Source organism: Lagenorhynchus albirostris, chromosome 20, assembly GCF_949774975.1.
Source record: "Lagenorhynchus albirostris chromosome 20, mLagAlb1.1, whole genome shotgun sequence".
Taxonomy (NCBI): domain Eukaryota; kingdom Metazoa; phylum Chordata; class Mammalia; order Artiodactyla; family Delphinidae; genus Lagenorhynchus; species Lagenorhynchus albirostris.
In genome coordinates this window covers 11,637,131-11,661,162 of record NC_083114.1, presented here as the reverse complement: position 1 = coordinate 11,661,162, position 24,032 = coordinate 11,637,131, and the positions used below count along the sequence as shown (strand labels likewise).

The window sequence follows — 24,032 nt, the reverse complement described above, 5'->3', positions numbered from 1 at the left end:
CAGGTTGAGAACTGGCAGGGCCCACAAGTCCCATCTCTTAAGATCTTACGTGTGATATACCCCAAGACTGATTCCCCTAAAAGCAACTAACTTGAAATGCTGGCTATTAGTTTCAAATATGACCTTCCCAAGTTTCTAAAATTCCTTTCAGTTCAAGATCAATCTTCTATTTCTTTTTAAGCTACTAACACAAGCAGGAAAGTACAATATGAACAGTCTAACAAAATCCCTTTACCTGGCAAGAAGCAAATTTCTAAACTGCATGCAAAGAACTGGGTATATTCCCTCATGTATAGATGGCTAAAGAGCATATTTATCCTCTATGAGAAAACAAGGTAATTATTTCTATTTCCACCAGCTGAAATCAGCCCATTTTCTGAAGGGACAGGTGAAATTTTAGATAGCAGCTTCATCATAGTTTACTGTCATCTATTCCACTCCAGTGGGGGAGTTCCCTGGCGGTTCAGTGGTTAGGACTCCGTGCTTCCACTGCAGGGGGTACAGGCTCGAGCCCTGGTCAGGGAATGATCCCCCAACGTGCTGTGTGGGGGTGGGGGAAAAAAATTCCACTCCAGGATTCCTGACCACCCCCGTTCCCTCTTTCTCTAATAAACTGGCCAACTTAGTTGTACACAAATTGTTTAAATGTGCAGAAAAAATCTTGAGAAGTGAAATCACATCAGATATAAGAAAAGTACTTGTCCCTTGTGATATTAATCTTCCTGAAAACCTAGTGAAAAAGATCTGAAATCCATATCATAAAATATTAGTCAAATGCTAATTTTCTCCCTTAAAATACCAAGTAATTTTCCATGTTTATGAATATATGAACCAGGTTAGAAAATTTTACATGATTCTTTTAACTTGATTCTTTTCTTTTTTAATAATTTTTTTCATAGATTTATTTTTATTTATTTATTTATTTTTGGCTGCATTGGGTCTTCATTGCTGCGCGCGGGCTTTCTGGTTGCAGTGGCTTCTAGTTGCAGCGAGCGGGGGCTACTCTTTGTTGTGGTGCGCAGGCTTCTCATTGCAGTGGCTTCTCTTGTTATGCAGCATGAGCTCTAGGTGCGCAGGCTTCAGTAGTTGTGGCATGTGGGCTCAGTAGTTGTGGCACGTGGGCTCAGTAGTTGTGGCTCGCGGGCTCTAGAGCGCAGGCTCAGTAGTTGTGGCACACAGGCCTAGTTGCTCCGTGGCATGTGGGATCTTCCCGGACCAGGGCTCGAACCCGTGTCCCCTGCATTGGCAGGTGGATTCTTAACCACTGCGCCATCAGGGAAGTCCTAACTTGATTCTTAAAGCATCTTTCCAGATAGTCACAAGAAGAAAAACACTAGCCAGTTAAGTAGAAAATATTCTAAAATTTTAAAAAATAATTTTTTAACACATTGTTGGGATAAGAGAAAGAAAGTGGGTAATTTTCTTGGATTTTCACTCAAGAATTGGTATTACAGCACCCACCGAATCCAGTGTGAGCGGGCACTGCCATCTGACTGCCAGTATGATGACGTTTCTCCATTTGTCATCTTGTCAATGTCTGCAGGGTTGGAGGATGTTTCTATATAAGTGTAGCACTTTGCTACTGACTTGAGTTTGTCCATCTCTGGACTTCTAATTAGATCTCCAGGGCTCTCTGCAAGAAAAACCAGATTTTATCATAACATCTCTTTCACAAAGAATCTTTAAAAAGATCATTTAAAATATCTAGCAGAAATATGCTTGGCACTTTGGCCCTAGAAAAATAAATGCTCCTTAAAATCTCCTTCCAAATTGGAGAACACGTGTAAAGCAGAAGGACTGCTCCATGAGCTGACTGTAGTACAACACAAATCCACTGATATATCTGCAAAACCACCCAAGAGATGAATATGATGACTTATAGTTTGAATTTACATTTCTTTAATTATGAGTGAGATTTTTTTAAGCCACTTGTTTGTAAGCCACTTGTGTTTCTGAGTATGGCCTGGTCCTGCCCTCATCTATTTTTGTTACTGGGTCACAAGTCTTCTTATCAATTTATATATTTTATGTACATTATGTAATGTATATATACACCTACATAGTAAGTAATATTTACTAACTGTTTACTGTGAACCAGGCACTTTTCTACACATTTTTATGTATTAATTCATTTTAGAGATGAGGAAACTAAGGTAATTAAGTAATTGCCCAAGGTCAGAGTTAGTAAAAAAAAACTGAGTCTGTCACAATGTTACAAAATATACTTTTGTTCCCTAAAATGTCATTTGTCGTTTGACTCTGCTTATATTTTTTGCTGTACAGAAATTTAAATTTGCATACAGTCTAACTTATTAATCTTTTCTTTTGTAGTTTTTGAGTTTCATGTCCTGCTCAGAAAGGTTTTCCCATGTCAGGGTTTTTAGCTCTTATAGCTTTCTTTTCGGTTGAACTTTTTAATCCATCTGCAATTTATTTTCGTGAATACAGTGGGTTAAGAATCTTGTTTTATTTTTTTCTGCAAATGGCTAACCAGTTCCCTAACCCAACTTGCTTGCTAATTCACCTTTCCAACCTGATGTGTAATGCTAACTATATCTGGTACTATATTCCCACATGTATTTGGGTCTATTTCTGGACTCTTATTATGTTCCACGGACCTGCTAATTCACAGTATCAACTTTTGTTGTGGTCACTAAGTGAGTCTGTAGTGGCTTCCCTCATTTACTTAACAACTATTCACAGAGTACCTACTACGCGGCAGGCATAGTTCCAGGTGCCAAGGATAATGAAGCGAACAGACAGACAGAAACGCAAGTAAATACTAATGCTACAACCTCAGATGATGATAAGTGCCATTTAGACTATCAAACCTGCAAAGGGGATAGTAACCAAAAGGTGGGGAGTGGCAGGGGTGGGGGCATTAGTTAGGTAAGAGTAATGAGAAAGGGCCTTCCTGAAGTCACATCTGAGCGGAGACTTGGGGTTATGAAGAGGGTGAGAGGGAGGGGGAGGGGAAGGAGAGGGGGAGGGGAAAGGCAGAGCAGGTCTTCATTCTTGTGCTACAAACTGGTCACTATTACATTTTCAGAAATAAAAGCAGGGAGAAGTGTTGGCTCGTCCTATCAATAAATACCACACTTGGAAGAAACGATGATCACGCCTTCTCAAGAACACCCCCACCCCTGCACACGTACCCTTTTCTTTTTGTACCAGTTGATCCAGAGAGTCCTTCAGAACAGAAGCCCTCATGGTGCTCATGTTATTGCAGTGGTCCAACATCGGGTAGGGGATGACGGTGCTAGAGAGCCGGTTGCGATGCAGGAAGCGCAGGATCATTGACGAGTGAACATCCAGGCCCTCCTTGGACTCTGAAAATATGTCTATGAAACCTAAACAGACAAAATCCATCTTTGGTGTTTTTGGGAACCCACCACAGTAGTTTCCACATCCCCTGCCTGGCGGCCTCTCTGAATTAGCTGAATTAAAAGCAGCCGGCAAGAATCCTCACTGATAGTTTCAGCTTTCATCACTGAAAAATCTAAAAAGGCTTTTAAGAAGTGAATCAGTGGTAATCTCAATTTAAAAATTAACTTCATTGTAGTTTAACAGAAAGTTTAGAAGACTCAGAATAGTGATTATCTGTTTCATTCCAAGCTTCAAATTTTTATAAGTTTAATTTATAAACCTAAATACTAACTTGAAATTTTTAAAGAAGTTTTGCATATAGAATGTGGGCTAGGAATAAAGTTTATCACGTTAGAGAGTAAAGGCATAACTGCTTTTATACTAAGCTACAAAAAACCACAATAATGAAAATATAACCACTGCCCTGACCACAATTCCCGATGGCATCTTATAGTTTTTAAGGTCCTTCCACACACAGCACCTCTTTTGGTCCCCACAATAAGGTGGGGGGGTGGAGGGTGGGGGAGAGAAGGCACCGAAGGTACTGGTATCCTCCTCTTACAACTGAGGAAAACGAGGCTCAGGTGACAGATCAAGACAACAAAAAAGGGGTAGGACCGGAAGTAGCTCCTCGCACTGCCTCCGAGTGCTCCTTCCACCATTCCAGTTTTTTCTCTCCAGTGTGGCTCCTCTGGAGTCTCCCCCATCTGTCCATCCCTCTGGCCGCTGCTCAGGCTCTGGCCTCAACACCGCCCACTCATACACCTCCCCAGATATCCTAAGCGGCTCCCCTGGCTGCATTTTGTCTGACATTAACTTGAGTAATCTTACAAAAACACAAAACAGGCCATGTCTACCCTGTTTAAAATCCTTTCATGGTTCCTCATAACCTACAATAATATGCTTTGAACTGAGGTGCACATAACCCAGGCAGTTAAGTGAAGAGAGAATAAACATGGCAGCTTTTCCTGGAGCTCAGATATGCTTGTAGATTTGGGGAGGATTTGTTTTTCTTTTCGTTTTGCTTTCTAATTAAAACAAAAGTATATTATAATTGTATCATTTGATAAACTGTCACAAACTGAACACACCCACGTAAGCAGCACCTAGAGCAGGACTCCAGAAGTCTGCAGGAGAAACTACTTTTAAGTGTGAAACAGAAACATTATATGAGAGCAGAAGGAAACTTTGCTTTGATTTTTTTTTCTTTTTGCGGTATGCGGGCCTCTCACTGTTGTGGCCTCTCCCATTGCGGAGCACAGGCTCTGGACGCGCAGGCTCAGTGGCCATGGCTCATGGGCCCAGCCGCTCCGCGGCATGTGGGATCTTCCCGGACCGGGGCACAAACCCGTGTCCCCTGCATCGGCAGGCGGACTCTCAACCACTGCGCCACCAGGAAAGCCCTGCATTGATTTTTAAAGATAAACATAAGATTGTAGAGAAACTGTGCCCCTGAAGCAGCCCATTTGATTCTGCCCCCTACACAAAACCCAGAGACACTGGTTTGATCTCCCAAGCCGCAGAAGTTGATGCCATCCCTTGCCTCTCCTCTTACAGTTCTTTCCTAAGCAGAGGCCCACAGTAATACCCAAACCTCACATGATGACACTGCTGATGCTGCACTGATCTCAGAATCCGTGTGATGCTTGTAATGGGAAAACTTCTGTCATATGCTGAAACAGTCCCGGTAAAGGGACTGTCTCTTTTAAACATTCAGAACCCATACAATGAGAAACAAAAGGAATAAGTGTCAGTCTGGGTTAGGCAGAGGGACCAGGGAACTAGGATCCCACCAAAGAGGTGAGGTCAGCTCACCAAGGTTCAGCCAAGGACTGTGAAAAACAACTCTTAAGTTGGCTGTTGATAAAAATTTTGAGTAGAAAGTCCTAACTCATTGGGATTTCCCTGGTGATCCAGTGGGTAAGACTCTGAGCTCCTAATGCAGGGGGCCTGGGTTCCATCCCTGGTTGGGGAACTAGATCCTGCATGCATGCCACAACGAAGAGTCCGCATGCCGCAACTAAAACCCGGCGCAGCCAAAATAAATAAATTAAATAAATAATAAATAAATAATTAATTAAAAAAAATAAAGTAGCGCTACCTTCAGTGTTGTAATTAAACAAAAGAAAGAAAGAAAGAAAGTCCTAACTCACAACCCTGCTAATAAGGTAAGAACCTTGGGATCTGGACCCCCAACTTTTCTAACCTAATCTCCCCCTCTCCTCAAGGTCACCCAGAGCAATGGTGCACTAACTATTGGTGGATCCCCTGGTCTCCACTCCTCTCCTCTCCTCCCAAAACATCTCTTTGAAGTGTTCAAATAAACTCCTGATGCTATCCACATGCTGGTAACACAGAGGTGGGAGTAATACGTAAATGCCAAGATGTAAGTTAGTTATGCATAATTCAAAGCATAATTTTAACTGCCATGAGAATAGGAGAAAAGTTAACATGTGCAGGTTACCTATAATGCTCTATAAAAGTTACGCAATTAAAGACAATTTGAGGAAGAGTGGAAATAGGCATTCTTCATTGAGATACAAAAACCATCCTTCCCTAGCTCAATAGATCCTCAGCAGGAAGTCAGAGAGGTCAAGGACAACCAGTTACATTTATGTATCCAACAAGTCTATCTGCCTCCTTGCTGCTGGAGCTCAGGCTCTATACTAAGTATTATGACTCTAAGTACACAGAGCAGGAAAAGCTCTTGGATAAGATAAACTGAACCAAAAAGATGATATGCCAAGTTTTTTTTTTTTTTTCCCTTTCAAACTCAATTGTTTTCTCACTAGAAAAAAAAAAAAGGTAATTTTATTTTGATTCTGTTTCTGAGTCCCCCAAAGAAACCATCAAAAACATAGACAAAATTTTTTCATAGGTATAATGTAGAAGTATTGCTTAATTTTAAGCTATTTTTATTCTTACTTAAATTTCTGAGTGATAGCTTTCTAAAAAAAACACTGGGTGCCTACCATGTGCCAAAAATTGTACTAAATGTGAGGACACAACAGAAATAAAAGAGAAGGCTCCCTGCCCTCGTGGAGCTCACAGGATAAGAGTGAAGACAGACATATACAAATAAGTGAGTGATAATTAATTAATTAATTACAACGGTAATATGTTGCAAAAAACAAATGCAGGATGCTAAGACAACATACAGTTGGGGCCAAGGAAGGCTTCTTGAGAGACTGAAATAAAGAGATTCACTAAGGAAGGCAGTCTCATGACAAAGGTTCATAAAAACATGGTAGAACTGCTCAACCAACACTGTACTGGGAAGCAAGAGAAATGATTATAGTGAACACTAATTCAGACCACGAGCTTAATGACGACTATCAGAGAAGCACATTTATTTCATGGTGCCCACAAGTTTGCCTAATTACAACCCACATTATAGCAAAGTTCATTTGGGCTTTAAGAGAGCGTTCCTCAGCATTCAGCACTCAGATGACAGCCTTACCTGGAACAAGAGAACAGGCTTGCAGCTGTCTGATGATATGGCTCAGCTCCCCTTGAAGATTAGCTCCACTGGAATTCTTGAGAGCCTCCAACATGTTCTCAGCATCAACGGTACCATCACCCTCGGCGTCAAACTGAGCAAAGGCCTAAAAGAAGAGATGCAAGAAAATAAGGTCTGTTCCAAATCCTGAATAATTTTTTTGACACTTCCCAAGACCAGTGATTTTGGTTGTTACTGTTGTTGTGGGAAGAGTTCCTATACATTATTCAAAGAACAAAAACATTCAGGATAGTAACTCACTATGCTCTGCAGAATGTGTGTATAAGTACTGCTACATGTATGCACAATTTCATCATCTCATCTTTCAAGAGAGTAAGCCCCCTTCCCCCAAATAATTTCAGAAGAAAGCAACCACTGCAAAAATGTTCAACTGGTTACAAAGTGCCAAAAACAAAGCATTGGCTTAGGGTAGCACCTCTGGTTTATCTGGGCTTTTTCTTTTAAACACTCTTTGGACACGAGAGCTAACTTGGTTTATCTACTTCATAGCCCTGTTTTCACTAACCTTTAACCATAATCTAATTTGCTCCCTGTTCATGTTGGGTCATCTGGGGAACCAGGTACAGCATGGGATTTGGCTTGAATCCTGCTCTGTCACTAACTGTCCATGTGACTTTACATACATTTCTTTGCCTCCGTAAGCCTCAGCTTCTTGATCTGAAAAATGGAGCAAATATTACCAAACTCACAGACTGCTGCCTGGATTAAGTAACATTGGCACAGAGCCCAGTATAGTGAAAGCACAGAAGCAGTGCAAAGTGGTCCTCTTTTCCTTGCTAATCTGCACTGTTACCTCCTCTTGTGTCCCTGACCCTCTCTCACATCCTAAAGACTTTCCTCACCCAGCAGCTGCCCCTCTCCCCAGATCTCAAGCCCTCCTTCATCAGGGGCTTCTTTCTTCCTGCAGATACACTCACTCACAAACATCCCTCACCATGAAATACTTTAGGAGTCTTCTACCTCCTTTCTAAGTAATCCTCTCTCTTTCTTAAAACTCCTGCCCTCTTTCCTTACTTCCCCCCTCCAAGAAAAATGGAAATGTCCCACTGACGATTCATGACTGACACAAATACCCCTATTTCCATCACAGACCTCTGAACAATGCAGTGTTTAATAGGAACACATGCAAATTCCTGTGTTTGGGTCCAAAAACCATGGACATAAATGCAGGATGGGGGACAGAGTTTAGAGGTAGAATGTGGGAGAAAGATTACAGCATTCTTGGGGAGGCGGGTGGGAGGGAGGCTCGAGAGGGAGGGGATATGTGTATACATATAGCTGATTCACTTTGTTCTACAGCAGAAACTAACCCAACATTGTAAAACAATTATACTCCAATTAAAAAAAAAAGAGATTGGGGCTTCCCTGGTGGCGCAGTGGTTAAGAATCCACCTGCCAATGCAGGGGACACGGGTTTGAGTCCTGGTCCAGGAAGATCCCACATGCTGTGAAGCAACTAAGCCCGTGCACCACAACTACTGAGGCTGCGCTCTAGAGCCCGTGAGCCACAGCTACCAAAGCCTGCGTGCCACAACTACTGAAGCCCACGTGCCTAGAGCATGTGCTCTGCACCAAGAGAAGCAACCACAGTGAGAAGCCCACGCACCGTGGCAAAGAGTGGCCCCCGCTCTCCGCAACTAGAGGTAGCCCGTGCACAGCAATGAAGACCCAGTGCAGCCAAAAATACAAATAAATAAATTTGTTTAAAAAAAGAGAGCGATTATAGCATTCTTTTTGCCTCTACTTCTTTTGGGGGATTATCCAAAGAGTTAACAGGCTACATTAATCCAAAAAGTTATCAAAGGCTACACTAATGAAGGCATAATGCTCAGAAGGAGGGAAGATACCATCCTGTTCTTTTCTGATTAGACCCAATCAGGAAAGCTAAGCTTAGCTGGGAAGTCACACACCCAAAGTAAATGAAATAGAAGAGATCAGAGGAAAGATATCCTGATGAAGAGAAGACTAGAAATTGCCCTGTGAGAAGAGCTGAAGGACCATGGAATCTTCAGTGAGGAGGAAAGATGACTGGGAGTAATAGACTCCTCTTCAAATACCTGATGAGTTGTAACAGGAAGGAGCAGTTAAGGTCATTAGATAGAAGCTAGAGGGAAAAGCTCATCATAAAGATGGACGTGTCTGGATGAATGGATAAAGAAGATGTGGTACATATATAATGGAATATTACTCAGCCATAAAAAGAAATGAAATTGGGTCATTCGTAGAGATGCGGATGGACCTAGAGTCTGTCATACAGAGTGAAGTCAGAAAGAAAAACAAATATCGTATATTAACGCATATGTGTGGAATCTAGAAAAATGGTACAGATGAACCTACTTGCAGGGCAGGAGCAGAGATGCAGATGTAGAGAACGGACGTTTGGACATGGTGGGGAAGGGGAGGGTGGGATGAATTGGGAGATTAGGTTTGACATAAATACACTACCATGTGTAAAACAGATAGCTAGTGGGAACCTGCTGTATAACAGGGAGCTCAGCTCGGTGCTATGTGATGGCCTAATTGGGTGGGATGGAGGCAGGGCGGGGAACGGAGGTGCAAGAGGCAGGGGATGTGCATATGCGTATGGTTGATTCACTTCACTGTGCAGCAGAAACTAACACAACATTTTAAAGCAACTGTACTCCAGTTAAATAAATAAATAACCTCTTGTATAAAAACAAATAAAATTCAATAAATAAATAAAATGAGATCAATATTTTATAAAATTAGTAAAATACTTATGCTTCATCAAAATAAAAAAAGATGGATATGTCTGCTGTTAGTGGGGTATAAAGATGGATTAGGAAGCTCTAGAAGGAATGCCCACCTCATCTCTCAAGGCTTCAGGGCAACAGCTAGACAACCAGCCAACAGGAGTGTTCAAAGAAGTCATACTAAACAAATGCATTTACCTCTGCTCCCTCATGAAATCCCACTAAGACAATATTATAAAGGGATTTTTTTTTTAACCATAAGGACAAAGAGAACAGGAGATGTTACAATAGCAACAAAATTTTGGAAGCTGGGAAGCAGATGGATGAATAGTACCTCTCTAAATAAAACTGTATGTACACTGGATATATCAGCCATAAAGGGAGATTTGTGGGACAGCTGGATACATTCTGGGGGGGCCTGGGTATTAATTAAACAGAAATTAATGGAACAGTGAATACCACTAACTGAAAACACTAGGCTACAGAAGAATATTAGAGAATGATCTCCTGTTAGTTTGAACAAAAAGCAAATATGCACTTCCTACTTTGGTACGAAATATATATAGATAGATACATAGATACATAGATATATCTGAAAGAATAAACATCAAGATGTTAATAGTGGTAATATAGCAATCTACATATGTTGCTTTTATAATAATAAAGAGGAAATCATAAATATTAAGAAATTTTAAGCACACCCCAATATAAAAAGTAGAGCCAATGGATATGGAGGGAGGTAGAGCAGAAGCACACCTCTGTCTGCCCTGAGGTCCCAGGGTGTGAATACGCAGTACCGATAACAGCTACCTCCCAACTCCTTCACATTACAGCATAGTGAGAAAATAGTATTTGTATGACTCAGCGTCTGAGGGGATTAGTACAGCTGTAACCCATTAAATTGGGACTGACAGATGGTTTGGGAAGCTCTGAATTAATATTGAACACTGGCTAAATTTTAAGCAGTGTACATATCATTTATTCCTTATAACAGCAAAAGACCTTACTATTTAACCTACCCATTTTATAGTTGTACAGAGAGGTCGGAGAACTTGCCCAAGGTCACACAGCTAGTATTCGACTACAAAGCCCCCAGAGCTCATGTTCTTCACCACGACTCCATTCTCCTTCCTTCGACCAGATAACACCTGGGGTTCCTTGCAGTCCGGAGACCAAGTGCTCAAAATGCCTCTCTTATCTATCTCTTTCCTGCATCTGTAAAATTTGCTCTCAGCACCTTGTGCCCAAGTTAACTCAGTATCAACCTTAAAACTGAGACTCACTCTCTAAATTTCAAACAGTACTCAAGTCCTACTCCTACCAGAACTTCTGCACTTCGAGTGTCACCTGCATCTCAAGTGCTGTTTGTTCCCAAATTCCCACACAACTCCTGCCGTTTATGGCTGATAAAAATCCTATATAAGCAAGGCTATACAAACGGTGACATTCTGCTATTTTTAACAGACTCTGTTGATCTGTCAATAGTTAATGGATATGATAAAGAGAATTTTCAAACAAACAAAATAAAGACAGTTCGGGTGAGAAAAAATATCAGAAGAGCGTTGCTAACAGCTTCACCAAACAAATACGTGATTTCCTAACAGTCAGAAATTGTCCTTAAAGAGGGGCTTCCCTGGTGGTGCAGTGGTTAAGAATCCTCCTGACAATGCAGTGGACACAGGTTTGAGCCCTGGTCCAGGAAGATCCCACATGCCGTGGAGCAACTAAGCCCGTGCACCACAACTACTTGAGCCTGTGCTCTAGAGCCCACGAGCCACAACTACTGAAGCTGGTGCCTAGAGCCGTGCTCAGGAACAAGAGAAACCACCACAATGAGAAGCCCGCGCACCGCAACAAAGAATAGCCCCCACTCAATGCAACTAGAGATAGCCTGCACGCAGCAACGAAGACCCAACACGGCCAAAAGTAAATAAATTAATTAAAAAATTTAAAAAAGGAATCGTCCTTAAAGAAATGCACAAGTTGTAAAATCTAACACTTAACATCTAGTTTGTTTCACAGAAGCCAATTTACTTAGCAGTTATTCAACACCATCCGACAGGCAGCCATATATACTTGACCCATGCTTGGGTATGTGCATATTGGGATTCAGGGCATAGTCCTTGCTCTCCAAAATCCTTACAGCCTAGAAGAAGACAGATATGTAAACCGAGAGCAGCAATGTGATAGGTGTGATAATTATAATAAAGAAGTAACAGCATAAATAACTATAATAGCTGATACTTACTATTAAGTAAGCATTTACTAGGCACCAGACAGAGTTCTAAGTACCTCACCTGGATCAACTCATATTTTCCACAACCCTAAGGTCGGTACTATCGCTTTACTAGAGAGGGAAAGAGAAGTTAAGCATTTTGTTCAAGGTCACATGGTTAGTACTGGTAAATGATGGAGCTTGGATTCCAATCCTGGTTTGATCTGGGATCCCACACTGTCGACCACTATGCCATGAGCTAACAGAAGCACTCCAGAAGCCAGAAGCCCAGGAGGGGTAGGGGCGTTTGGGGGAAATGGCCCTCAGAAAAATGACCCTTGAATTGAGCCTTAATGAATAACTAGGAATTTGCAAGGATATGAAGACAGGGAGGCCATCCTGGGTAGAGGGGACAGAGTGTGAGAACAGACACAGAGTGCACCACAGATCGTGAGAACTATAACCTACCTGCAGTGTGGAAAGGAGGCGGGAGCGGGGGTGAAGAGACACACAGAGGTCAGAAGAGAGAGAACCTGGCCAACCAGGCTACAGAGCTCAGATCTCGCAGCAAGGGTACCATGAGGCTGCTGGAGAAGACTAAGGGTGGAGGGGGCCGAGCCTCCCAGATCTATGAAGGCTCCCATATTGGAATGGACCTACAAATCTCTTAAAATATGTTCCTTTATACTGCTGAACCCCTTCTCCAGTGTCTCTGTGACATACATTGGTGATGGGAAGCTCATGTCTTCTGGCCAGTTGACAGCAACAATGCTCTTCTCTATATAAGAAATGGAAATCTCCATCCCTGATGTTACCACCCCGTGGGGCCCTTCAGAACACATCTGTTCCTTCTACCCCAACACAGCCTGCAGATCACTGGAAACACTGATCAGGTCCTCTGAGTTTCTTCAAACCCTCCATCCTTCAGCCAGTTCTCTATGTGGTATGGCTTTTGGTCTCATTCCCATCCTGGCTGCCCCCTCCAAGATCCCTCCAATTTGACAATAAACCTCAGAGCAGTGCCTCTCAACTTTTATCGGCTGATCCACTGTAAGAAATACATTTTATATCATGAGCCAGTATACATGTAATTGGTATAAAAGTTTGGTGAAACAATGTACTTTTTCTTATCAGATATAATGTACCCTGACCTTTTCTATTCCATTCTACTCTTTCTTTTTTTTAACTTGCAGGTTAACACTGACTAAATAGGTTTCCAACCCACTGAAGGGACAGTCTGAAACTCACTGCCCTGGAACATGGGGCCCCAGACCCAACTCGATACACTGGGTCTAACCTCATGGTGCAAAGTAAAGCAAGTCTACCTTCACCTCTCTGCGTACAGAGCAAGACCCCCAATTTCCATGGAGTCTCCACATAGACAGCAACCTGGACTGATCTGCTGTATTCCTCCTTCTCTCCTGCTCCAGGTCTCTTCCTGTTACACCTGCTACATGCTCTGCCGTCCACATGACAACTATGCAGGCAGCTCCCAAGTGCAGGCATTATGCTAGGGAGCATGTGGGAGATAAAGAGTATAACACAGTCAGACTAAGGGGAAATGTGGGTAAGAGATCAGTGTCACATGGACCTTTTACTTTCTGTGAGACCTGGGACAAGACTCTTGGTCTCTCTAAGTCTCAACTCCTCTTCCCACCCAACCTTCCTTCATAGCTTGTTGTGGGGGTCCAAAGGTTTCATGAACAAGTCTATGCCTAGTAAACTGCAAAGAGCTATTAATACATTCTAATTAGAGGCCATAATTGATACAACTCACAGACAAGAGACAGAAAAGTGGGCTGGCTGACTACAGATTTCCATCCCTTCGCCTTGGCCCGAGGGCAGCATGGGGCCGGGCTCAGACCATTCCTGTCTAACCTTCTTAACCACTACTGGGATCAAGACCACAGTACACATAGAGAAGGAGCCAAAATCATCACAGAACAGAACTGTGGGCTCAGACAAGCAGAATGCAACGCACCAGGCTTACATATAAAGGCTGCACACTGGTTCAACTTGGAGAAGCACACTCCATCAGAAGTCAAAAGATCTAGATCTGGTCCTAGTTCTGCCACCTGTTGGCTGAAAGGGTCACATCCATTTAAGGCCTTAGTTAACTCATCTGTAAGGCTGTTTCACATTCCATGTCTAGTGAAGTACTGAAGGGCTGTCACAGAAGATGGAGTAAACAATCCTAGAGCAGAGACAGAACAATAGAGAAGAATAACACCACTAACAGCAACATTTACTGAGCATTAAGCATGTGCCAGACACTGTTCTAAGGGCTTTACATGAATTCATTTAATCCTCACACTGACTATATAAGGTAGATACTATTATTATGCTCATTTTATAGCTGAGGCAACTGAGACCCAGAGTGGTCATGTAAGTCAATCAAGGTCACACGGCTTGAGGATGGTGGAACTAGGATTTGCCCACAAGCAGGCTGAGTCCAGGGCCCAATTCTCACGCTCAGTCTAAAAAAGAACAGTGGAACAGGCAGACTTACAAATCGGCAAACTCGGAACTTCCCTGGTGGCGCAGTAGTTAAGAGCCTGCCAATGCAGGGGACACGGGTTCGAGCCCTGGTCCAGAAAGTATCCCACATGCCGCAACTAAGCCCGTGCGCCACAACTACTGAGCCTGAGCTCTAGAGCCCATGAGCCACAACTACTGAGCCGACATACCACAACTGCTGAGGCCCGTGTGCCTAGAGCCCAGGCTCCACAAGAGAAGCCACCACAATGAGAAGCCCGTGCAGCACAACGAAGAGTGGCCCCCACTCGCCGCAACTAGAGAAAGCCCGCGCACAGCAACAAAGACCCAAAGCGGTCAAAAATAAATAAAATAAATAAATTTATTTTTAAAAATGTAAAAGATAAATAAGTAAATAAATCAGAAACTCGCTAATACCTTTAACAGGCTAACTGTCCAAGATGTTACAGAAGTGATCCTGGGGCAGGTGGGGGACAGGCTGCCTGCAATGGCTACAAAGGTCCCAGCCAACTCAGACTCTAGACCAGGTCCCAAAGAAACATCATTCCCCAAGTTTTGCTTTCTCTCACCTCAATATATTTCCACATGCTGTGCCTTTCAAATGGAATATCCCTTTCTTTCTTTGCCTGGCAAATTCTTTCAGCTTCTCAACCTCTGGTTTGGTGAAGCCTTTCCCAAACTCCCATGCTACTGTTAAATGCTTCTATGTGGTCCTTGAAAGTGGAAAGGGCTTAGCAGGGAGCAAAGGGCTGAAGCGAGAGAAAGGGAGCAAAGGACAAAATTCCCCTCGTATATGGGAAACAGTAAATGGACCCGGCTGGCTAAATAGCACTGGGAGGTAAGAGTGGAAGGGTATAAAGACCTAAATGTTAGACTAACATTTGATTCTGAAGGCAATGGGAAGCCAATGAAGTTTCTAAAGCAAGAGAGTCCATAATGTAGTGGTATTCTGGAAATCAGGGAAAGGCAAAACAGATCTGTGACCTTTCCTCCATAGCTCTTGTGGATTGTGAAGTTCTCCAAAAGAAAGCCAATACCATCACTCCCCCCAAAGCAAAGCACAAAGAGCCAGAATAATCTCCAATTCCCCCAGGATCTTCCTCTTCTGCACTGCCTCATCACTATCAATGGCCAACGCTTACTGAAGGCTTCCTGTGTGCTGGAGAAGTGCAGGCAGTGCCTCAGAGCCCCATGGCAGAGCAAGGCTACACAGTGTACTCTAAGTGCCAGAAGACCTGTACTGAACAGGAAACAAGAGCCTCACGGGTAGGACTGAAAATACGATTATATAGAAGCCATCTGAATCATGTCACAGTAAAGGCTTGGTCCTGACCAGGTGATGGTGCCAAGGCAGGGAATCTTGAAGAACTCATAGAAGCAAGGTCCACACACAGGACAAGGCAGGTGTCCCACAGGGGACAGAGGTAGATAAGGTCAGACAGGGAGACAGGCTGGCCTGTGGGTTCCGACTCATTCAGAGGAATCTGTGCTTGATCCCTCAAGCAGTGGGGAGCCTCTACTGGCTCTGAGCTGAGGGTAAGCAACGCTTGTAGCCTGCTTCCGTGTTACGGTACATTCACATGTCTCTCACACTGTCTTGACAGGGTACAGAATTACATCTGTATAATTCTATTTGCATAGTTCTTGGGCTCAGAGCCATTCTAAATTAATTGATCAATACTATGACATGATAATGCCAAGATGGTATTCTTCTCCAAATTTCCTCTAAACCCAACAGTGACTAAGAACCTTTTTAAGTTTTCACTAAAACTGTATTTAACTGTTTCCTCCAATGTCAAGAAATAACTTCTTGGGGATTCCCTGGTCTAGTGGTTAGGACTCTGCGTTCTCACTGCTGAGGGCCCAGGTTCAATCCCTGGTCAGGAAACTAAAATCCCACAAACCGTGTGGTATGGCAAAAAAAAAAGAAAAGAGAAGAAAAATCTTATTAAAAGGTTACAGATTGAACATAAAATATAAGGTTGGAGAATGAGGACTGTACCATATTCAATCTGTCAAATCAAACTGAGGGCTCCATGGGGAAAATACCTACTGGGCACTGGCTATGAGCTGGGACTGTGCTGAGACAGTAAATAAATGAATAAAAATGGTCCTTCCTTAAATGAACAAACTCTTAGAAAGGTATAACCTTCCACTACTGAACCAGGAAGAAATAGAAAATATGAACAGACCAATCACAAGTAATGAATTGAAACTGTGATTAAAAATCTTCCAACAAACTAGGGCTTCCCTGGTGGTGCAGTGGTTGAGAGTCCGCCTGCAGATGCAGGGGACACGGCTTCGTGCCCCGGTCCGGGAAGATCCCACATACCGCAGAGCGGCTAGGCCCATGAGCCATGGCCGCTAAGCCTGCGCGTCCGGAGCCTGTGTTCCGCAACGGGAGAGGCCACAGCAGTGAGAGGCTCGCGTACCACAAAAAAAAAAAAAAAAAAAAAAAAAATCTGCCAACAAACAAAAGTCCAGGACTAGATGGCTTCACAGGTGAATTCTATCAAACATTTGGAGAAGAGCTAACACCCATCCTTCTCAAACTCTTCCAAAAAATTGCAGGGGAAGGAACACTCCCAAACTCATTCTGAGGCCACCATCACCCTGATACCAAAACCAGACAAAGATACTACAAAAAAAGAAAATTACAGACCACTATCACTGATGAATATAGATGCAAAAATCCTCGACAAAATACTAGCAAACAGAATCCAACAACACATTAAAAGGATCATACACCATGATCAAGTGGGATTTACCCCAGGGATGCAAGGATTCTTCAGTATATGCAAATCAATCAGTGTGATACACCATATTAACAAATTGAAGAATAAAAACCATATGATCATCTCAATAGATGCAGAAAAAGCTTTTGACAAAATTCAATACCCATTTATGATAAAAACTCTCCAGAAAGTGGGCACAGAGGGAACCTACCTCAACATAATAAAGGCCGTATATGACAAACCCACAGCAAACATCATTCTCAATGGTGAAAAACTGAAAGCATTTCCTCTAAGATCAGAAACAAGACAAGGATGTCCACTCTCGCCACTACTATTCAACACAGTTTTGGAAGTCCTAGCCAGAGCAATCAGAGAAGAAAAAGAAATAAAAGGAATACAAATTGGAAAAGAAGAAGTAAAACGGTCACTGTTTCCAGATGACATGATACTATACATAGAAAATCCTAAAGATGCCACCAGAAAACTACTAGAGCTAATCAATGAGTTTGGTAAAGTTGCAGGATACAAAATTAATGCACAGAAATCTCTTGCATTCCTACACACTAACAACGAAAGATCAGAAAGAGAAATTAAGGAAACAATCCCATTCACCACTGCAACAAAAGGAATAAAATACCTAGGAATAAACCTACCTAAGGAGGTAAAAGACCTGTACTCAGAAAACTATAAGACACTGATGAAAGAAATCAAAGATGACACAAACAGATGGAGAGATATACCATGTTCTTGGATTGGAAGAATCAATATTGTGAAAATGACTATACTACCCAAAGCAATCTACAGATTCAGTGCAATCCCAGCAAATTACCAGTGGCATTTTTTACAGAACTAGAACAAAAAATCTTAAAATTCGTATGGAGACACAAAAGACCCTGAATAGCCAAAGCAGTCTTGAGGGAAAAAACCAGAGCTGGAGGAATCAGACTCCGTAACTTCAGACTATACCACAAAGCTACACTAATCAAGACAATATGGTACTGGCACAAACACAGAAATATAGATCAATGGAACAAGATAGAAAGACCAGAGATAAACCCACGCACCTATGGTCACCTTTTCTTTGATAAAGGAGGCAAGAATATACAATGGACAAAAGACAGCCTTTTCAATAAGTGGCGCTGGGAAAACTGGACAGCTACATGTAAAAGAATGAAATTAGAACACTCCCTAACACCATACAAAATGGATTAGAGACCTAAATGTAAGACCGGACACTATAAAACTCTTAGAGGAAAACACAGGAAGAACACTCTTTGACATAAATCACAGCAAGATCTTTTTTGATCCACTTCCTAGAGTAATGGAAATAAAAATAAACAAATGGGACCTAATGAAACTTAAAAACTTTTGCAAAGCAAAGGAAACTACAAACAAGACAAAAAGACAACCCTCAGAATGGGAGAAAATATTTGCAAACGAATCAATGGACAAAGGATTTATCTCCAAAATATATAAACAGCTCAAGCAGCTCAATATTAAAAAAAACAAACAACCCAATCCAAAAATGGGCAGAAGACCTAAATAGACATTTCTCCAAAGAAGACATACAGATGGCCAAGAAGCATATGAAAAGCTGCTCAACATCACTAATTATTAGAGAAATGGAAATCAAAACTACAATGAGGTATCACCTCACACCAGTTAGAATGGGCATCATCAGAAAATCTACAAACAACAAATGATGGAGAGGGTGTGGAGAAAAGGGAACCCTCTTGCAGTGTTTGTGGGAATGTAAATTGATAAAGCCACTATGGAGAACAGTATGGAGGTTCCTTAAAAAACTAAAAATAGAATTACCATATGACCCAGCAATCCCACTACTGGGCATATACCCTGAGAAAACCATAATTCAAAAAGACACATGCGGGACTTCCCTGGTGGTGTAGTGGTTGAGAATCCACCTGCCAATGCAGGGGACATGGGTTCAAGCCCTGGTCCGGGAAGATCCCACATGCCACGGACCAACTAAGCCCGTACGCCACAACTACTGAGCCTGTGCTCTAGAGCCCAAGAGCCACAACTACTGAGCCTGAGTTCCACAACTACTGAAGCCCACGTGCCTAAAGCCCGAGCTCTGCAACAAGAGAAGCCACTGCAATGAGAAGCCCACGCACCACAACGAAGAGGAGCCCCCACTCGCCACAACTTGAGAAAGCCTGTGTGCAGCAATGAAGAACCAACAACGAAGACCCAATGCAGCCAAAAATAAATTAATTAATTAAAAAAAAGACACATGCACCCCAATGTTCACTGCAGCACAATTTACAATAGCCAGGTCATGAAAGAAACCTAAATACCCACTGACAGACGAATGGATAAAGATGTGGGGACTTCCCTGGTGGTGCACTGATTAAGAATCTGCCTGCCAATGCAGGGGACACAGGTTCGAGCCCTGGTCCGGGAAGATCCTACATGCTGCGGAGCAACTAAGCCTGTGCGCCACAACTTCTGAAGCCCACGTGCCTAGAGCCTGTGCTCCACAACAAGAGAAGCCACCGCAATGAGAAACCCGCGCACCACAACAAAGAGGGGCCCCCGCTCGCCGCAACCTGAGAAAGCCAGTGCTCAGCAATGAAGACCCAACGCAGCCAAAAATAAATAAAATAAAATAAAATAATTTATTTTAAAAAAAAGATGTGGTACATATATACAATGGAATATTACTCAGCCATAAGAAGGAACGAAATTGGGTCATCTGTAGAGACATGGATGAATCTAGAGACTGGCATACAGAGTGAAGTAAGTCAGAAAGAGAAAAACAAATATCGTATATTAACGCATATATGTGGAACCTAGAAAAATGGTACAGATGAATCAGTCTGCAGGGCAGAAACAGAGACACAGATGTAGAGAACAAATGTATGGACTCCAAGGGAGGAAAGTGGCGGGGGGTGGGGTGGTGGTGGGATGAATTGGGAGATTGGGATTGACATGTACACACTGATGTGTATAACACAGATAACTAATAAGAACCTGCTGTATAAAAAATAAATAAAATTAAATTAAAAAAAGAAAATGGTCCTTCCTTCAGACTTTACAACCCAACGAATTTCACAAAGTAGGCACCAAAGCTAATACAGAAAATTAATAAAATAAGACCTAGGGCTTCCCTGGTGGCGCAGTGGTGAGAGTCCGCCTGCCGATGCAGGGGATACGGGTTCGTGCCCTGGTCCGGGAAGATCCCACATGCCACAGAGCGGCTGGGCCCGTGAGCCATGGCCGCTAAGCCTGCACGTCCGGAGCCTGTGCTCCGCAACGGGAGAGGCCACAACAGTGAGAGGCCCACGTACCGCAAAAAAAAAAAAATAATAATAATAATAAGACCTATTCATACTAAATTCCCACATTCAAGGCATCTGCTATCATCCTATGTTCAGCACTTTTTTCCTGCTCCAAAGTCTACATGATTTTCTGGAAGCTTATCATATTAAGAGCACAATATCTAATCTCTAATCTCTGATGTCAAATAAGAATTTAATTTTAACTCTAATTCCTCTTCTACATAGGAGTCAATTAAATTAAATATTTCTCCCTGTGACCAAATCAAAGAGTCCTTCTCCATGGACCACACCCACCAAGAGAAAAGGTGTGTTATACTATAAAATGACAACGTTTCAGACTTTGGTCTTCGGTACAAGTTCAAGAATTTTTTTAGGACAACACTTCAAGCAACTGAGGTCACAGGTATGTGAAGGCAAGACAGCTGGGTACACATGGATGGCAACAGGAGCCGGAAGAACCAACATGTACAACTTGGAAACTCTTACCATTACACTAGTAAATACTATACACCGATGAGAACCTGCTCTACAATCTGGTCCCTGCCTGCTTCCTAGCCTTGCTCTCCTCCTGCTGCAGTCTATGAAATTGTAACCCAATATCTGTTTTCCTCTTCCTCAGTAATTAAATCCTGATTTTTAGCTGAATATATGGCCATGGAATAAGGATCTTTCCCAGCCTCCCTTGCATTTTAGTGTAGCCATGTGACTGGGTTTGGCCAAATGGGTTTGTGGCCCTCTCCTTCCTTTTCCCTTTCCTGCTGGTTGTGCAAAGCAACAGCAACAGAGTCATTTGGGTCATTAAGTGGAAGGTGACTGTGGAGGATGACAGCACAAGAAGATGGACAGAGTCAGGTCCCTGATAATTGTGAAACTGCCATATCAATCCTGGACTGCCTAAGTGGACTTTTACATAAAAAGCTTCTTTATCATTTAAAGCACTGATGCACTGGATTTTCTGCCTTGAAGCAGTTTTGTAACCATAACACATCCTACCATTCTTTCTGATTCTCTATTCTCTGGACTTGGGACTTGTGTATTCGACTCCCTCTGCCTGAAACACTGCTAACACCTCTGCTCCTTGTCTGCTTTCAGCCTTCAAATCAGAGCTGAAAAGTTAACTTTCTCAGGTAAGTCTTCCTTGACACCCTGGATGAGCTTAAATACTCCTATTTTTTCACTATGCTTTCCCTTGGATAATACTCACCACACCTATAATTGCTGGGTTAACGTGCATCACTTTCAGTACTAGATACTCTTTAAGAACAAGTTATCTGCTTTGTCCACTGTCATCCAAGTGCTGAGCACTCAGTATATGCCCAATAAATATTTGCTCAGTGAATGAATGGATAACGTCATAGTCCTTGAGTGAATTCTGCACCACACCTCGAGGACTTCTGGCCTTACATTACGGGACTCCTGTAGCTCTATTCCTATCAGACACTCTCACAATGTAAACAGTTTCTCTCCATTCTCTTTTGGACAATTTTGAAATGTGCTAACTCCTTCAAGAGATCTGCACAGCTCTTTCTGACACTGCTTCATTTTCTCTTTACACACCTAGGACTAGAGTGGAAAGTATTGGGAATTCCCTGGCAGTCCAGTAACTAGGACTCCACACTTCCACTGCAGGGGGCCCAGGTTTGATCCCTGGTCAGGGTAATAAGATCCCACAAGCCACGCAGCATGGCCAAAAAACAAACCAGAACAAAACGAAAAGAGTGGAAATTATTATGAATGCTCCTGGAATTAAAAAAAAAAAAAGGAGACACTTCACTAAGTTATATTACCAACATTTTCTAAAGTCGGGATTCTTTACAGGTATTTTTAAAAGGAAAATATAAGAAACACACAAACCACATTATCTGAATTCTGGCCATGTAGAGGAAAACATCCTTAAAATATTTTAAAAGCCTCTGGTTTTAAAGTGTACATCACTTTTTAATGGCATTACAAGTACCTGTCAGTTTACTGCTTTATGCACTCACCCTTCACTGACACTGAATATACTACATGGTTTACCCATTTTCACAAATTAAGCACCTTCTGTTATAACACTGTGGAGTTAAAGAAACAGGGCCCCAAGGAGGTAGTGTGACGTAAGAAAAACAAAAAACCAAGAGATCTGAGTGACAGTCTCAGTTTTGCCAATGATTCACAGGGTGATCCTGGATCAGTTCTTTCCTTAACTCTAAAATGAAGAATGCGGTACAGATAATTTTTAAGATCCCTTTCAAGGAAAATATTTTGTTGCCATATCAATTTGCAGTTAATCACTTAACAGAAACAATGCTGGTGACTATGCCCAAAGCTATTATATACAATTACATGTAGTGACAGGAAACCTGGTATTTGCCTGTCAGTTTTAGGCTCTAGGTAGGTTTAAATGAGTCGAAAATGTGACTTTTCAAAGTTCTAAAACAAATGTGTGTTTTGGAAAAGCTAGTTTCTGCGTGATGAGAATGGCTTTCAGAATGTGAAAATTTCCAATATGTGTTATTCTCCTCCCACATTCGTCAGGCCCACACACTGGATTCAGAAGGGGCCCTGCAAAAACCCACTGGCCAATAAAACAGAATGGTTTTCATGGCCACTCCCTTGATCCCTAGAGCACATCTCCCTTAAACCATTCTGGAGCATGATAAGGAAGCTCCAGAGGGCAGTTGATGCAGCGTCAGACAACAGCACAAAGGTCTATACCACAGCAACATGCAAAGACATCTACACCTGTCCAGTACTTCCGAGCAAGAACGGCCTAGTCCAGGATTTCCACACCTCTAATAAAGGTTAAAGAGATTCACAGTCGTCTCCCAAAGTGAACAGGCTGGAAGCGCCCACTGTGAGTCCCGGCACACTCATGCTCCTATTCTGGGAACCTGCACACCCTATGGGTTCCTGCCCAGCCTCTCCAAAGCCACCGCCCACCTCTTCACGCCCTTGGGGGCGACCGCCCTGCCCCCGCCCCACAGTCGCCAGTCAGCCCTGACCTCCTCGAACCGCTCGCCCGAGAAGCCGGCGCCACGAGCCTCCAGCAGCTCCCCGAACTGCTCCAGGGTGACGGACTCTTCGCCGCGGCCCAGCCGCTCTTCCAGCCAGCGCAATAGCGCGCCGTGGTGCCTAGACACCAGAGACTCGTAGGGCGGCGCGGGCCGCAGCGCAGCCGCCGCCTCTCGCAGTCGGGCCGGCTCCAGTAGCGCTGCGGCGGGAGGTAGCGCCGGGGCCGCGGGGCCCGGACCGGGGGTCGTCCCCGAGTCCTTGGCCCAGTCCTGGTGCGGACCCCAGGCCTCGCCCCCGGCGGCTGCCGCCTCGTCTTCACTGCTGTGACTCGGGGCGTTCCCCATGAGGTCTCCGTCTCGAGCGCCCGGCTCTGCCGCCGCCGCCGCCTCCCTGCCTCGACCTGTCAACCTCCGACGGCACCCGGCGGGCGGGGACGAGGAAGGGACGGCGGCGGCTGCGGCTTCCGGCTTCCTCGCTGACAAGCGAGGACTGATGTCGCAAAGGCGCCGTCAAGTGGACTCCACCAGCTGTCGTGAGACAGCTAGCTAGGGCATCCTGATTTCCAAGACGGCGCGTCTGTCATTACGTCTACGTCCTCCCGCGGCCTCCTTTGCCACCATCTTTGTTGGGGGCAGATAATCTGCCGGCCAGGAAGGCTTCCCGCTACTCACTTTCTCGGTATCCCTCCAC

At 43.3% G+C, this 24,032-nt stretch overlaps 1 protein-coding gene across 7 annotated transcripts in view; it reads right to left on the bottom strand.

Moving 5' to 3' along the window:
* ZZEF1 (zinc finger ZZ-type and EF-hand domain containing 1) overlaps positions 1 to 23,977 on the bottom strand; it is a 113,579-nt gene extending 89,602 nt beyond the window's left edge. For 3 of the 7 annotated variants that reach the window (XM_060133664.1, XM_060133667.1, XM_060133666.1), the window contains exons 1-4: positions 23,333 to 23,968; positions 6,827 to 6,971; positions 3,156 to 3,350; positions 1,462 to 1,633 (exon numbers count right to left, since the gene is read on the bottom strand). In XM_060133664.1, coding sequence (XP_059989647.1) covers positions 1,462 to 1,633; positions 3,156 to 3,350; positions 6,827 to 6,971; positions 23,333 to 23,686 — 866 coding nt within the window. In that variant the 5' untranslated portion in view covers positions 23,687 to 23,968. Of the gene's footprint in view, positions 1 to 1,461; positions 1,634 to 3,155; positions 3,351 to 6,826; positions 6,972 to 7,391; positions 7,530 to 23,332 lie in introns of those variants that run through there. The other 4 variants (XM_060133662.1, XM_060133663.1, XR_009537487.1 and 1 more) reach the window with 3 other exon arrangements.
* Between the last annotated feature and the right edge of the window lie 55 nt (positions 23,978 to 24,032).